Source organism: Borostomias antarcticus (genome assembly GCF_949987555.1).
Source record: "Borostomias antarcticus genome assembly, chromosome: 23".
NCBI lineage: Eukaryota > Metazoa > Chordata > Actinopteri > Stomiiformes > Stomiidae > Borostomias > Borostomias antarcticus.
Genome location: NC_140256.1, coordinates 17,511,005 through 17,526,634, shown reverse-complemented (window position 1 = coordinate 17,526,634; position 15,630 = coordinate 17,511,005). Strand labels below are relative to the sequence as shown.

Genomic DNA, 15,630 nt, shown 5'->3' with positions numbered 1-15,630 from the left:
CTGTCACGATGCTAACTTAAGAGTACTGAGTTTAAGTACAGGACGCTGAGCATAGGAGCCAAAAACAAACTTGCTTTAATCCAAAAGAAGGTCCCACAAAGGGTAACAAAGGTACAGGAGTCTCCTAGAAACATATGAGGCTCGAATGCATGGCAAAACACAGACACCTCTTAAATACAGGTGCATGCAATCAGCAACCAAACAGGTGAACCCACTTAGGGTGAGCCAAGCCCAAATCAGTCCACAAAATCCAAGTACGGTGCACTCTGCCGCCATCTGCTGGACATCTTGGGACACTACGGCGCAGTGCTGACAACGTGCATGTGCACAGAGCTACAAAATGCATTCATGGGCAGAGGCCTGTGCTCCCTGCGCACCATTTCTAGTTTGAATTATTTTACTTGCATTCTGCTTAGTTTGAAAGTAAAGTAATGTTTGTGAGATAGATCGTTTTGGAAATCATTGTAATTGACTGTCTGGGAAGACAGAAGTGTTTTCAACCTTTAGTGTTCATCTCCACAAATAAAGTGGCAATGTTCATAATGACCTGACTGTTTGAGATGTACTACCTCTCCTCTACTAGCTCCTGTTGTACCTTTCATTCTGTCTCGGGACTCCAGCCTTTCAGCAGTATTCACAACTCCATTTCATGACTCATATCAGAGTGCTGTAATGTTCCATTACAGGACAATAGCATCAACTCTGAAGTTGTCTTTATCTCTTCAAGCGTGACTCAGTTTTCTACAGTACCATTAAAGAAATCGCCTTAGCAATAACTTCTCCAAATCTCCTACTGTACGTTTTGTTCTAGGAAGTGATGTCAGTTGAGGACGAGTCAACATCCTGTTACTGCCTAATGGACTCCACCAGCTGTCACCTGCTGCTGGACCAGCCTGGCTCCTATGCCCTGGTTGGTGAACCTCTCACGGAGGCAGCTGTCAAGAGGCTGCAGCTGGCTGTGTTTGGCAGCCTGGGGACCAGCTCCATGGACTACAGCCTCCGAGTCTACTGCGTGGATGACACACCGCACGCCTTCCAGGTGAGGATGGAGGACTGTTGTGTGACTTCTCCCGCACCCGCTTGGCAGTCAAATGAAGGAACAGATGCTGCAGTGGGTGCTCACATTGTGTGTCTACATGTGTTATTATATGTATGTGTGTGTATTATATGTATTATATCTATGTTTCATATGCTTTAAAAAAAAAAAAAAAAAATTGACTCAAAGTATACTGCAATTGCGCATTGAAGGTTAACACACCTACAAATTTCACTCACTGGTTCATGTACAGTGATGTGACAATAAAAAGACTTGACTTGGGTATTTCTGCATGCCGGCGGTTTGGTCTCATCAGGGAGAACAGTCTGCCGCGGTGCAAACATTGTGGTGATAGACATTTTGAGTCTTCCCCACTCACTGGTCTAAGACAAGAGGAAGAGGAATAAAATAATTATTTAAGCACAGGCATTTGAGTGTTTGCAGTCCATCACTCTGTTATTGCATGTTCCAATGGATCATAATTCAGTGAACCACAGGTATTCTTGCTTCATGATCCCATCCTCACCGGTGATGATGTGACTGTTGAGAGAGCAAAGCTATGTGATCTGCTGGGTATATTGTGTGATCACTGAGACCACCATGGAGCCTCAGCCATGCACACAGCTGATAGAAAGACAAAGGCAGATGGTGAAGGAGGCGTGTCATATTTCACCCAACAGTCTCCCTGTTGTCAGGTTTGCTTTGAGCATTTTTAGTGTTTTTCCAATGGTTGTTTGTTATAGCACCTGTAGTATAGTCAGTACACACACACACACACTCCCACTTTTACTCAGAATCAATCAGTCTGGTCAGGCATTAGTCACTTCTCTGTTTCCTGTCTTCTCCCTTTGTGATTGAGATGGCAGAGAATAGACAGGCGTTGAAATGTCCCACAGGAGCAGAGAACAATGATGACAGATGAATACCTCAGAGCCCCAAATCAAAGAGCTCTTTCATCATAGCAAATTCAATCTGGGAGACGGACATTGGCTGATACATGCTCATCCATTGCATTCAATTGAAACTTCAATCTGTCGCCTTGTGGCTCTCTCATTTTTCACAGAACACTTTGATGGTACTGTATTTGGTGGGTGCCAGGTTAGCATTAATGTTTGTGATGAGCGTCTGTGGAATAGGCAAGATATCCCAACAGGTGTTGGCAGTAGGGAGGTGTTGGTTCTCTGAAGCCTCTCCCACACGTTTCATTTCCAGGGAGTGGTGTCCACAGAGAAGAGCAGAGGCGGCCAGCTTCTTGAGGAGCCCAAGATGTTGCCTTTCAGATGGAACACCTTCAGTCTCCAGGTGTCCATCCAGGATGTACCTCAGTTCCTGTGGAACATCAAGCCCTTTACCACCTGTCAGGTAGGACCCCGATGCCCTTGGTTCATTCTTCCAGGAACTGTAGACGGTTGATATCTCAGTTCTTCTGCCTTAGTGAAAATAGATTCATTTCCCACACCACGACTCCAGAGCTGGGCTGCAGAGAGAGAGATCCTTGTCCTATCTGTTTTGCAGACTATTGACATTGCGGTTATAGCATACCAATCACGGAGGGATATTTTATAGATGGTTAAAACATTGTGTTGCTGCCTTGTGAGTGCACAGCAGTGATAATAAAGGTAGTAACATCTCTGATAATGTGTCCTTTAAATGGCTGTGCTCGTCTTCACCATACACGTTATTGCTGGGTAGCCATTTGAATGCAGGGTGCAGGAGCGCATGCCTCACACAGATGCCTCCTCTTAGCTTATTTATGAGGGTCTTTGGAAGGAGACAGCCTCTGTGAACCTCCCCCTTTCACAGAGCAGGTGGAGAATAATGGCCGCCGCCCGCGCAATACATCAAGTCAGCTTTTAGTGCGAAAGAGAACCGGGCTCTCTCCACGTCCATCATTCCCGCTCCACTCCATTATTTGACGCATCCCTGCATCGGGGGAGGATCAAAAGCGGTGGGTTTGGTTATATGTAGGCATACTGTAGCTAGGCACAGCAAGGTTATGCAGGGGTCCCTATCACCACCACCGCAAATGGTTTACAGGTCACTTTAATATGCAGCGCTGGATGGAGGGAGCGCTCTGGAGGTCAAGGACATCCCCCCACAGATGTGCCCACCGCCGCGGAAATTAATTATACATCAAAGGCAATAATTTCCCTGTTCCCCTCACTCCCGGATATCACATGTAATACTTACAGTACCCCCGCGAGCCGCTTTCATTATGAGTATTAAGTGGGATTTGAGCTATATTTGCAATGATCTCTTTCTTTCTCAAATACATATTACCATACATACATAACGCTGTCTTTGAATGTGTTGAGGGACTTCAAAGGCAACGCTGTCTCCCTGGACTTTGTGTGAGAGAGCACCACATGAAAGACAGGTGCTGGGTTCTGAATGAAAGAGGGAGTTAAATCTGGTTTACCTTGTCTGCTCTCCCCGATCTCTCCTATAGCCTGGAAACTCATCTTTAAATCGCTCCACCCTGACGTATCCTAACTCTCGGCTTGATTAAGGAGTCGATGACAGTGCAGCAAAATAAAATTCAGGCTGATTCTCTCCCCCCGGTTCCAGGAATTTCCCTTCCCCCAAGTGTGGTGCAGCAACCAGCAGCCCCTGCACTGTGCCTTCTCCCTGGAGAGATACAGCCCCGCCACCACGCAGCTCTCCTGCAAGATCAGCGTTCGGCAGGTCAAGGGTCGCGAGCAGATTCTGCAGGTCTACACGGCCGTGACGGAGGTGAGGCGCTCGGTGGAGGACGTTTCACTTTCAGCCGACCTTTATGTAACCTCCGCAGAGGGGGTGTGACAGACTGACAGAACAGCCTCCTCTCCTGGGCTTGTGTTCCATTTTAGAGAGAGGACATTCGGTCTGCGAGTCTAGATTGTGAGTCTTGGCCGTGGTTCTTTCTTGGCTCTGTGCTGTTTTAAAAGTGCAATTGTGTTATTGTCCCTCTTGACATGCTGGCACCGCCTGTATTATGTTTTGTCCTACCAGAGTGAAAAGGAGTCCGTCCCGTTTTTTATGCAGACAGACTGCACCGTCACGTCCCAGACTGGGCCCAAGGCCTTCAAAATCCCCCTGTCCATCCGCCAGAGGATCTGTGCCACCTTCGACACTGCCAACGCCAAGGGCAAGGACTGGCAGCTCCTAGCCCAGAAACTGCATTTAGATAGGTGAGTGCCCACCGTCCATAAGTCGGCGAGATAAGCATGTGCTTGGAAAGTGAGTGAATATCAGATAATAATGTTCATGGGTGCTCTCAGTATCCTGCTATTGTTTATACATTATTTGAACAAATTGGACAGCTCAAAGCACATAGGTGGAAAATTGGTTGTGTATGAAGTTAACATTTCCTTTGTGAATTGTTTTCACTTAATTATCATTGATGTTGTAGAATCTTATCATGTTAAGTTGATGTCAATAGAGTCTGATTTGCCATCTGCATCCACAGAGAGGGCTGATGTAGCAGATTGGATTTGTGGGGAAATGCTGCCCTCCACTGGATCCACACATTGCTGACATGAATTCCTAAACCATTCTCCACATACAGTATCATCTTGTCTATGTTTAAGGTGCAGATATTCGAACGGCAACTGCTGGAACAGTGGCCTTATGTATTTGCTGTGTATCAGTACATTGAAAAGCACCATTAAATCCATTAAAGTGATGTTCCCCCTCTCTCGCTCTCCAGAAACCTGCCCTTCTTTGCCAAGCAGCGGAGCCCCTCTGCGGTCATCCTCAGCCTGTGGGAGGCGTTGCACCAAGACTCTGGGGACCTTGACTCTCTGGCTAGCGCCCTGGAGGAGATTGGCAAGATCCACTCCAAAGGCCCCGCCAAGACCCTGGAGGAGTCCCAATCAGACTTCAGTCACATCATAGGACCAGACAGTCCTGCCAGCGGTTGTGGCATGGCTGAGCCCACCAATCACGGGTCTGGCAGCCCAGTCCCAGAATACACTGGCTGATCTAGAAACGGAACATCTTAAAACCACAGGTCTCAACTAAAACCCAACAAGCCAGACATGATGCATATCCGTGTATGCATATGTGACCTGCCAGCACTTGGTAGTGCACCAGAAGGTCTGCAGGACGTTCCTGTATGTGATGATGGAAATGGCTCCTAAATCAAGAAGAGAAAAAGAGAAGTCTGTGATTGTATTGTACTGGAACAAACCCCTGTTTGAACGCTCTTCTCAGAGGACGTACTGTAAATCTATTTTTTCTTTTATCTGTTCCACTTAGCTTTGTTCTTTTCTAAGTCAGGCTGCCCTTCACTTGAGTTGTACATTGCACCTAGTATTCCTCCATTGCTCACCTAGTATTCCTCCATTGCTCTTCGAAGCAGTAGAAATCCCTTCTGCACTGTTGAACCCACTCTGACAACTGCTCATGGGGAAGTGGGACTCCCATCCCTGTCCCCACCCTCTGGGGAGTGGCTGTCCTCCTGTGTCCTCCCATCCACTCTCCCCTCCACTGCTATCCATATGGTGCAGTCCACCTATTTGAATACTAGGCCACCAGTTCTGAATCCGTCTCCAAACGGGTGAAGGAAGTAGTGTGGCTTGGTAATTAAAGTTTAATGACACACATAGTATTCTAATTTGGGTCTAACACTGTAACATGATACATTGCTGTCAGAGTGTGAATCCCTCTATCTGTGAGGAAACGTCTGCTTAGTGATGGACAGGTCTTGGCGTCAGTCAGCTGCTCACAGTCTGGTCTCCAGAGAGAGTGACCGGGGGGGGGGGAGCGTGAGAGACATAATTTCCTGGCACTGTGCCATATGTATCACTGTATCTTATCACCTGATTCCAACCATTAACACCTGTCAAATGGCTGCATATCTCCCTGCCACACTCAAAACCCCAATGGGGCCATGAAACTTCACAGCTGCACAGGACGGATGGAGTTAGTCAGAGTATAGTGACTTGTCTGGCAAGCAGGCCGGTCGTGTAAGTGGCATTACCAGTTAGTGAAACAAAGACTGCTAAAAATCAATCTTATCATCAATGTATTACTGTTTTCATCTTTAAGTGTGGATCATGAAAATGCCCCTCAAACATGTGTCTGTCCCAGATCATCATATTTTGCAAAATATTTCAACCTTTCCATTGCTCCTGTTGCAGTGTTTTCTGTATTAATTTGAATCACGCCCAAAATCCTACTGTATATCATTGAACTCAGTAGTCTCCTGATTTCTTAATTTCCTGATCTGAATGATGCTCTCACCGGAACAGATCAGAGCAAATGACGTTACACTGTGTTAACCTGTTTTCATTTGACTACTACATCATTATGCATTGTCTATGCTCTGCCATTTAATTGATCTCCATCATTACACAATCAAACTGATGATTGAAGAGACTGGTGAGTGAACCTGATATCTGGACTGTGAATGTTTTCCTTTGAATTGATTTCCCATTCGAATCCCCTGTACTGTGAGTCAGAGTGGGTCAAATGGAAATGTGTGCTAATGTTATACTAAACTGGCTGATGTTGCATCGTAAGCATTTGTCTGTGGAACACACTATCGCTTTAAACACAGCACTCATATTCATTTTTGATGTGAAACTGCCATATCTATCCATGATCAAGCTAGTAAATGTGAAAGTTTAGTTAGTATACTGTATGTACTGTGGGTCACCCGGTTTTGAACCATGAGATAACTAACACATACACACTCTTATGCTTTGGTGTTGGGCTGATGTTGTTTCCCAGGCTAAACAGCTGCCTGTTGGACCCCAGGTCTTCTCTCCCCTGAGCGGGTACCTGCAGTAGGTCTGTCCTGCCTCACATCAGACGGGCTCATGATGGCATCACGCATGGCCTTCGGCTTCATATCACTATTATTGTGCCTTGTTTAACTACTGTAAATGATGAATGTTGTAAAGTACAGATTGGGCTGAAAAAATAAACAAAATCATAATGACATACAGTAAAGGTATTAGTTCAAAAAGTATTTAAGATTATAATATTGAATAGGCTGCAGAGCTTTTCTAGTGCTAAACATATATGTTTGGTAATGCCAGGGCAGCTTGATGGTATATTGTATCTACAATTATAGACATTTTGGATGTTTTCTGTACAGTAGAATTTGCTAAATGTATATGCAGCCTTTTGGAAATAAATGTACAGTTGAAACATGTCCTAACTTGAGTATGAGTGTTATTCATCTTGACATTTGCATGCTCTGAAACTCTTAGCTTCACAAGGTCTTTGTTTACAAATGCCCAGTAATCCATGCAGTCACCTCCAATACAAAGTTCAAAGTTATCTTGACATTTGCTTTGAGAACCCTGACCCCTCCCTACACCTTATCAAGAAACAAACCAGTTCCTGCTTCTGACTGAGAAGCCAGCAGTAGCAAACATGGCAGCACTCATCTGTCGAGTTGTGTCCATATGGAGGGCTGAATTACTCTGTGCTATGAATGGAAAAGGCAATCGTGAAATGAAACAGGCAGATGTGAAATATATCTCGGAAATACACATATTTTTATGAAATAGGACTACGTTGTATGACAATAGACATCAGAAATACAATCTATTATTAGGTCGAGAGCTTTATGCCAGTCCAACCGCCCCCCCCCCCCCCTTCCTCCCATTAACAATGAATGGTGTGAATGTTTCGCTCCTGAGCCCGTCCGAAAAAAGAATGGAGGTAAATGGGCGGCTGTGTCTTGACGGCTCTGTGGCCCCCTCCTCTAGGAGCAGCCAGCGTGGGGCGGTTTGGTACACCGGGCTCTCCCCCGCACACCCCAGTCCAAACCCAGGGTCTCTAGCGCCCCCACACTGGGAGCTTGCTTTTCATTTGTGGATCCACACTGATTTGGATTCGCTCCAAAATGTAATTGGTTCTTCCTTGACCCATGCTACACCATTCCACCGAGTTTCATGATAATCCTTCTTACTAACTAACTAACTAACTAACTAACTACCTTAACTAACTAACTAACTATCTAACTAACTAACTAACTAACTAACTAACTTAACTAACTAACTAACTAACTAACTAACTAACTAACTAACTAACTAACTAACTAACTAACTAACTAACTAACTATCTAACTAGCTAATTAATTAATTAAAAATAATATTCTTTTTTCATTTGAACTTCACCAACCAGGCACCTGGACACTGTTACTTATTCAGGAGTTGTGCGCTTTACCTATTTTTCTAACTAGCTAATTAAGAGATGTTTTACTTAGATTGGAACTCACACTGCTCTGCCAGTGTCACAAAACGTTCAACTTTATATTTTACTGACTCATGAGTCATCCTGTTTGTGATGGCCTCTGCAAGAGTGACTTGATATCTCAGTCCTGCAGACAAACTGTTCTATAGATAATGTCAAACGGACACATACACACACACACACACACACACACACACACACACACACACACACACACACACACACACACACACACACACACACACACACAAACTCTCTCTCTCTCTCCCTCTCTCTCTTTCTCTCTCTCACAGCTGCAATGTTTTCCTAAACTGATAATGACGAGTAGCTGTCAGTAAACACCCGTTTTCCCTCTCGTTGGGACTAGGGGCTTGACATTTTTTTGTAGCCTTAAAGGGATATTCTGGAATTTTTGAACTAGATCGAGAGAGAGAGATCATTTTCAGTTAATTCCATGCTGTAGGTCGTTCCAATTTCCACTGCTGGCTAATGCTAGTGCAACACAATGAAGTCACGTTAGCCTGTCCAAAAAACACCCCCAAACACCCAAAGCGCACCCAAAAACAAATTAAATATGAGCAAAGTCTCTCTGGGATTATTTTGTGTCTATTTACCATCCGTTGTGAATTCAAACTATTGTATAATTTTCCGTTCTGGTTCTAGCATTAGCCACCAGTGGAAATTGGAACGACCCAAAGCTATCTACAGCATGGAATTAACTGAAAATGATCTCCATGAGTCAAAAAATCATAGGTAAATCGAAAATGAGGCCCTAGTTCAAAAAAATCCAGAATATCCCTTTAAGCCCCCTAATCTTGACAATTAGGTTGGGCAGGATCTTATATTCAGGAAGGCAGAGGGCATTCCAGTGGCATTGGCACAACGTTTCAGTGTGCACCTTGTCAGGGGCGTGTCTACTCAGGAACTCAGTCAGAATTGAATGAAATGCCTCCGCGATTGCTTGGTGAGACGTTAAGGAAGTAGTGCCTAGTACATTTGACCAGTCTAATGTGGTTTATAGATTAGCCTACTGAACGAAGACCGTGAAGGGGGTGCGTTCAGCATACCTGGAATGTTTTAGGAAAGTATGCGCCACATCACGGTAGGCCTAAGTGTTTGTTTTATTTTTATATTTTATTTAGGCTATCACGAGACACTCGCCTATCATTTCGTTTGCTGTAGACAGACTTTGTAACCAACTGTCTTTCAACTACAAGTCTTTCAGGCGCGGCATTATTGTTCCCAATTCTAAATGGGAATTAATATGACATTTAATGTTTTGCCTTACCTTTTACTTTGCTTATTCTACTCGAAATGTACATTGAGACACATGGACAGTGGAGGCTCAGATCTCGGTCTCAGGGGGTCGACTGAGAGAATGTCTCACAGACATGCGAGTTCTCATTACGCCGACATGCCAAATTCTTTCTCTCTTGATGTCAAGGTAGCTGCAAGCCCATTTTGAGAAAATCGAAATGCCACACTAATCCACACCATGCCACACCAATCCCGTCTTGCTTTGAGATGTCTTTATTTATTTGAATCAAAATCCCACCTGCTGAGATAAGTGAAAAGTAGGCTAGAACACTCTTGCGACATTGTGTCAAGTTGCTTTTCTCTAAGCATGTCCACATGGTAATGTTCGCAAAGGAGAGCGTGTGTGTGTGTGTGTGTGTGTGTGTGTGTGTGTGTGTGTGTGTGTGTGTGTGTGTGTGTGTGTGTGTGTGTGTGTGTGGAGGCATGCCAATGTGTGATGATTGTATTGGCCCAGTCGAAGCCTAATACAGGTTGCTCAATTGGGTGTGTTCAAGAATCTTGTGACACATCGGTAGCTTCCGAGGGATTGTTGAGTAAACATTTTAACTCACTGAAGGCTTTGGTCTATTGTCAGAAAATAAAACATGTGTTCAACTTATAACTGTATGAACTGGAATTCAGGCTACCTGTTGGATAGACCTAAGCAGTAAATGTTCAGGATACTCATATGGAGACAAATCTGAACCACATAAAACTTAAGGTGACATTATGCAAGATGGGTGTTGTAATTTTCAGGAAAGTTGGGTAGGGCACAGATTGGACACGATGGAAATCCTGATCCACCAATAGCCATACTTAAACTTGTTTCACAGGATGTGGTGGGATCAACCTTGCAATTCCATTCTTTCTGTTATCACAAGGTGTTGGAAACTATGTCGTCATGTACAAAAATAAGATTGCTCAATAAACCGGTCTTGATTGAAGACATTTGAGTCATCCAGATTATTTATTAACCCGTGTACTGTAGGATATTCCTATTCCCTCATGTGAAGTGCTTTCCTGTGAAACCCTTAATTATTAATATTCACTCTATTTCAGGTGCTAACACCTGGGCTTCGATTTCACAGACATGAACATAACTACCACAAGGCAATAACTGGAGTGCAACATGCGTTTATGTATTTCTTTGTCTTTATCGAAGGTTGTTTTCATAATCCTGGCCCTGAACTTTGTGGTGGCAGCTGGCTCGGTCCTGGAGTTGACAGAGGAGGAAGGTGGCCACGGGAGCAGGCTACAGCGGGACATCTCCTGCAGAGAGGACCAAGAGTATCAACATGACAACATCTGCTGCCTAAACTGCCCAGCTGGTAAACCATATGGATATGTATATCCAGCCCACTGAGACCGGAGTTTGGCACTGCTCTAGTAGTGGAGAAAGTTTGGCCTAACTGTAGCATTTAAAACATATCTATCAAGTATCTTGTATTTTTGTGAGAAGAAATACTTTTTGGTCATGGTAACCCGTGTTGGATATTTCTGGACAGGTTCATATGTGCAATCTGCCTGCACACAACCCCAGGAGAGAGGGACTTGTGAGCTCTGTGACTTTGACACCTACACTGAACACGAAAATGGCCTAACGCAGTGTTTAAAATGCACCAAATGCCGCCCAGGTAATTCTGCTCAAATTCAACACAAGTGATTAGAATGAAGCTATCCGGCCCACTCAGTCGGTACAGCATGAGACTCAAGGTTATAAGTCCCATGTTGGACACAGCTAAGCATTTCATTAATACTGTGCAAAAGTCTTTGGCCACCCAAGAGAATTATGCTTAAAGCTATTTATCTGGGCTGTATGTGTCTATTTGCTCGTTAAAATAATATTAGAATAAATATAAATGACCATTAATACAATAAAACGTTTAATTGTTTTCCAAATAAATATTGATATATTGTGTGACAGCTAGAATAACAAATCAAATCAAACTTTTTATGTACCACTTTTGGATACAGGCAACACAATTAACTTCACAGAAAAAGGGGTGGTTGGGTGGGGGGGAGGCATACATACTATACTAACCCTAATAGTAATTTTCCAGAGGGAAGCAAAAAAAAACGTTTCACCCATTCGAGCCAATACAGAGCTGTAAATAATTATTCCTTGACCTCTCTGAACGAGACAATGGAGCAAGTCCTGGGAAATCTAAGACTTTTGCACAGTATTGTACATATGGACAAACAAAGATGATTTATTTACAATTTATTTTATTGTATTATTTTGAATGATAAAATCAATGGATTTTGGACCCTGAAATCTTATTCTGTCCATGTTGCTCTTACAGACCAGGAGACCATGAGAAAATGTGATTCCAAGCAGGACACAGAGTGTCAGTGCAGAGCTGGGTGGTTCTGTGATCCCGACCAGGCCTGTGAAGTCTGCAAAAGATGCACAATGTAAGTGGCTAGAACATTAACACATTGACTTTCTACCTGGACCCAGGCACACTCACACACACACTGACAGACACCAGTCCTGGGCTCAGATCCCCTTCCCCTCACCCTAACCCGGGTCCGTATCCTTTTCCTACCCCGATCCTACCCCTGACCCTGCCTCTATCTGGGCCCAGGCACATTTATGCACACACAGACATACACCAATGTTTGCCATGTCTCTCCTATGATGTTATTAGCCTCTCTTACTCTGAAAATGTAATTTAATGTTATTTATTGCTCTATAAATGTTCTTAGCCGGTAGACAAACATACTCCAGGAGCTTGCTCGATCGTCTTGTTGAGAGGGGTCAGGGAAGAATTTTTACAGCTCACTTATCTGGCCCCCGGGTGATTACTGTTTTTTTGCTTCCCTCTGGAATATGTAGGGGTGGGACGTCTGCCCACCCCCCTTGTTCTCTGTAAAGCGCATTGTGTTGCCTCTGGGTATGAAATGCGCTATACAAATAAAGCTTTGATTGATTGATTGATTGACTTTCAAAAAGTTCACCTATTTCAATCCATTGGGCTAGATTCTTCTAAACCCAACATTAAGAAAATAGAACCCTCGCCTAGCATGCATCATGTTGCTCTTTGATGAAAATAAACTTGATTTATTTTCCACCCAGATGTAAGGATGATGAAGAGAAGGTGAGGAAGTGCAACATCACGGCCAACGCGGTGTGCAAGAGACGACTGCCCTCCTCCGGCACCATCTCAGGTACCACTTCTTCAGGTACAGCAGACTTCATCTCCATGAATGCTCTGTTAGTAGTGCTGGGGTTTAGATCTGGCTTCAACTTTGGTACAATCATTTTCAGTTTCACTTGCAGTCTTGCATTGCACTCACACTTGAACTGATTATTGGGGCACATATTATGGATTTCGTTTGAAATGTTCACGTTATTATGCTCTGAACCGGGAGTTTTGATTCCATTCGCTCTTTTTGACAGCAACAATAACTGCCTGTTAAGGTTAGGGTTGCAATAAAATTGTAACTTCCGCCCTTTTATACCATTTTATTATCACCTGTTGATCTCTAAAAAGTCCTGTGTTGAAAACTTCACGAACGCATGTCAAAAAAGATGCTTGTGGAAAGTACCACATAGGCACAGGAAGTAACACAGGAACTGCACTTATTTGGATTTATTCAATCTGTGCATCATTCGAAAACATTCAAGCTATAAACCTTCAGCAGTCCTCCATGACACGTGTGATGTGATCTTCATGAAGACACTACAATGCCCTCAACAGATGCATGTCCCTCATCTTCACCACTTACGTATAAACAACTTCAGTGTGGAATGTCAAGCAGTGGATGGTATCACCTCTTTGTATTATCCTCTCTGTTAAAGACTCTCTCTAGGCCTTAGATACTAAAGCTTAGCAGATTCTTGACAGGATTAGTAATGGTTGTTAATTTTCTTTCTGATTAAACAGCAGTTACTGCTGTGATTGTGCTGGCAACAATTACCACAGCTGCAAGTTTGATATGCTGGATGAAGCGGAAACACCAAAGAGGGCCAGGTAAGTGAAATGGTACAGAGTTCTGTCAATAAAGCATGTCAACATTGTGTGACTGCTCTCTGTCCTCTGTCCTAGAGTCCCACAGTGATCCCAGTGACATGGAAAAGGATGTGGTGGTAAGACAATCTCAATATATCTTATAAAGATCATCGCATGCACTGCCTCAAACTCAGTATGACAGAAGAAAACATGTATCGAATAAATTATTATATGATATGGGTCAAGAAAGGAGAATAACCCAACAATCATGACATTATTTTGGGCTAAGCAGAGCCAGTCGATTGAGGAGAGGCAGAACATGCAGAACTCTGGGCTGTGTGACTCCCAGCTCCACCCACTTCTGCAGCTCCAGGCCCAGTCGATGGGCCACAAAACCTCAGCCAATAAGGAGAAGGATAATGGACTTGGCGACAGCCTTCCCAGCACCACCCATTCCTCTCTGTCCAGTCTGTCCGCCCCGCCCTCGGCTCCCCTCCCCAGACCGCACCCCCGCCCCTGCCCCGTGTCTCAGAGACAGCCCAGCAGCAGGGTGAGAGCAGCTGCACTGGGCATGCTCACTATAGCCTTACCTTTTTGTAACCTTTCCTACATGTAGCTTATCTTAGTCTACTTTCACTGCTGTCCTCCCTCTCTCCCTGCAGGCCCTTCACCCCTTCTTCACAGTTTCCTAAGAACAGTCTAATCTGGATCTGGTCACATTTAGGCTTTCTCATCTTCTCTGGGCCACCCGACCCATGATGATATGATGTGGTGTGTGTGATGGGATTAGTTTAAGATCCAGTTGCAAGAACCAGATCCAGTTGCAAGAAGTCCAATTGTTAGAACTTTGTGTTGAGAGTGAGCATGTGAAAAAATATTAGACGTTACATACTCAAATTATTTGTTTTCATTTCTTTGTAGGAAGATGACTTACTGCGGAGAAAACTTGTCCCTTTGAATGGTAAAGTTTACTTTTCATCTTGAGATTGTATATTCCAACACAGGACTTAAAAACAATGTTTTTAAGGGTAAATCCAACACCTTCTGCCCATGCCTTTAGCACTTGGATTAGTATTTTTATACAAGCCAATATTTTTTTCTTATTCTTTTCAGGTGACGAGTCTTTGAGGGACTGTTTTCAATACTTTGAAGAACTGGACGTTGACTATCACAGCAGATTCTTCAGACATATTGGACTAAATGAGAACGCTATCAAGAGTAGATGTCAAAATAACCTTCAACCTGAAGACAGAGTTTTTGAACTGCTGACAGTTTGGAGAGAGAAGGTGGGCATAAAAGCCAATATCAATGACCTCATTTCTGCATTACTGTATCTGAACCAGAGGTTATCTGCAGAGAACATTATTGCCAAAGCCATTGAGGGTGGTCATTTTGAATATGAGGAGGACTGAAAGGGAGATCTCACCTATTTATGCACTGAGAATACTTGAAACTGAGCCAATATGTTGGTTTATGAAATAATGGCAGGTCTTGGCTCTGACAGGCCTCCCCATACACTGTATTAGGAGAACTACTTCCTGTGCTCAGTGGACTGGTAGAAACCGGCTCAGCCAACAACAGTGCAGCTCAGAGGTCCGTAGCAAATATTCAACTGAGAAATGAAGGGAGCCTGTGTGCTCCTGTTGCAAGTATTCTGATGAGGCCATGCAGCTTGATATAGATAGATAGGTAGGTTACTTTATTTATCCCCGAGGGGAAATTGCTGATACGTGTGGCATGAATTGTGTCCTGGGAATTAGATTGTATTTAACTTTCAATTTTCAATAAAGTATCCTTTTTCTAAGTGGCATTTATTTTCTTTAATTACTTTTTGGAATCATTTATGTAGGCCTATATGAAAATTAATGGGTGATGCACAAATACTGTAAGCCTATAGTCACGATTTTGTTTTTGTATTCAAAATAAGTGTCAGAGGTGCATGATGCAATATAAAACATTACTCTTTGAAGGTGTCTGTTATTCTTAGCCATCACGTGACCTCTGGTAAGCTTTCAGTGGCTTTCAGAGGCTGACTTCGGACGGCACTGCAGCCTTCTACAGGTAAAGCCGAATTCTGAATACCATTTCCCCTCTCTTATTTCTTAGTATTACGTTTTAGTAATGTAGCCCTACTTATAATAATTATACCAT

The 15,630-nt window shown here is 43.6% G+C and overlaps 2 protein-coding genes across 2 annotated transcripts in view; both read left to right on the top strand.

Moving 5' to 3' along the window:
* Positions 1-4,998, top strand: part of unc5db (unc-5 netrin receptor Db) — a gene marked incomplete at both ends in the record, with an annotated part of 125,157 nt that extends 120,159 nt beyond the window's left edge. Inside the window, 5 exons of the mRNA XM_084456883.1 lie at positions 812-1,039; positions 2,249-2,398; positions 3,605-3,769; positions 4,028-4,206; positions 4,725-4,998. Coding sequence (XP_084313009.1) covers positions 812-1,039; positions 2,249-2,398; positions 3,605-3,769; positions 4,028-4,206; positions 4,725-4,998 — 996 coding nt within the window. The remainder of the gene's footprint in view (positions 1-811; positions 1,040-2,248; positions 2,399-3,604; positions 3,770-4,027; positions 4,207-4,724) is intronic.
* A 4,200-nt stretch (positions 4,999-9,198) lies between these two features.
* hdr (hematopoietic death receptor) lies at positions 9,199-15,100 on the top strand. Its single transcript, XM_084456882.1, has 10 exons — positions 9,199-9,329; positions 10,686-10,851; positions 11,029-11,157; positions 11,827-11,938; positions 12,603-12,709; positions 13,414-13,500; positions 13,576-13,616; positions 13,847-14,029; positions 14,401-14,440; positions 14,593-15,100. Exons 1-10 carry the CDS (start codon positions 9,315-9,317, stop codon positions 14,889-14,891), a joined length of 1,179 nt encoding a protein of 392 aa, XP_084313008.1. The 5' UTR covers positions 9,199-9,314; the 3' UTR covers positions 14,892-15,100.
* Positions 15,101-15,630: the final 530 nt, after the last annotated feature.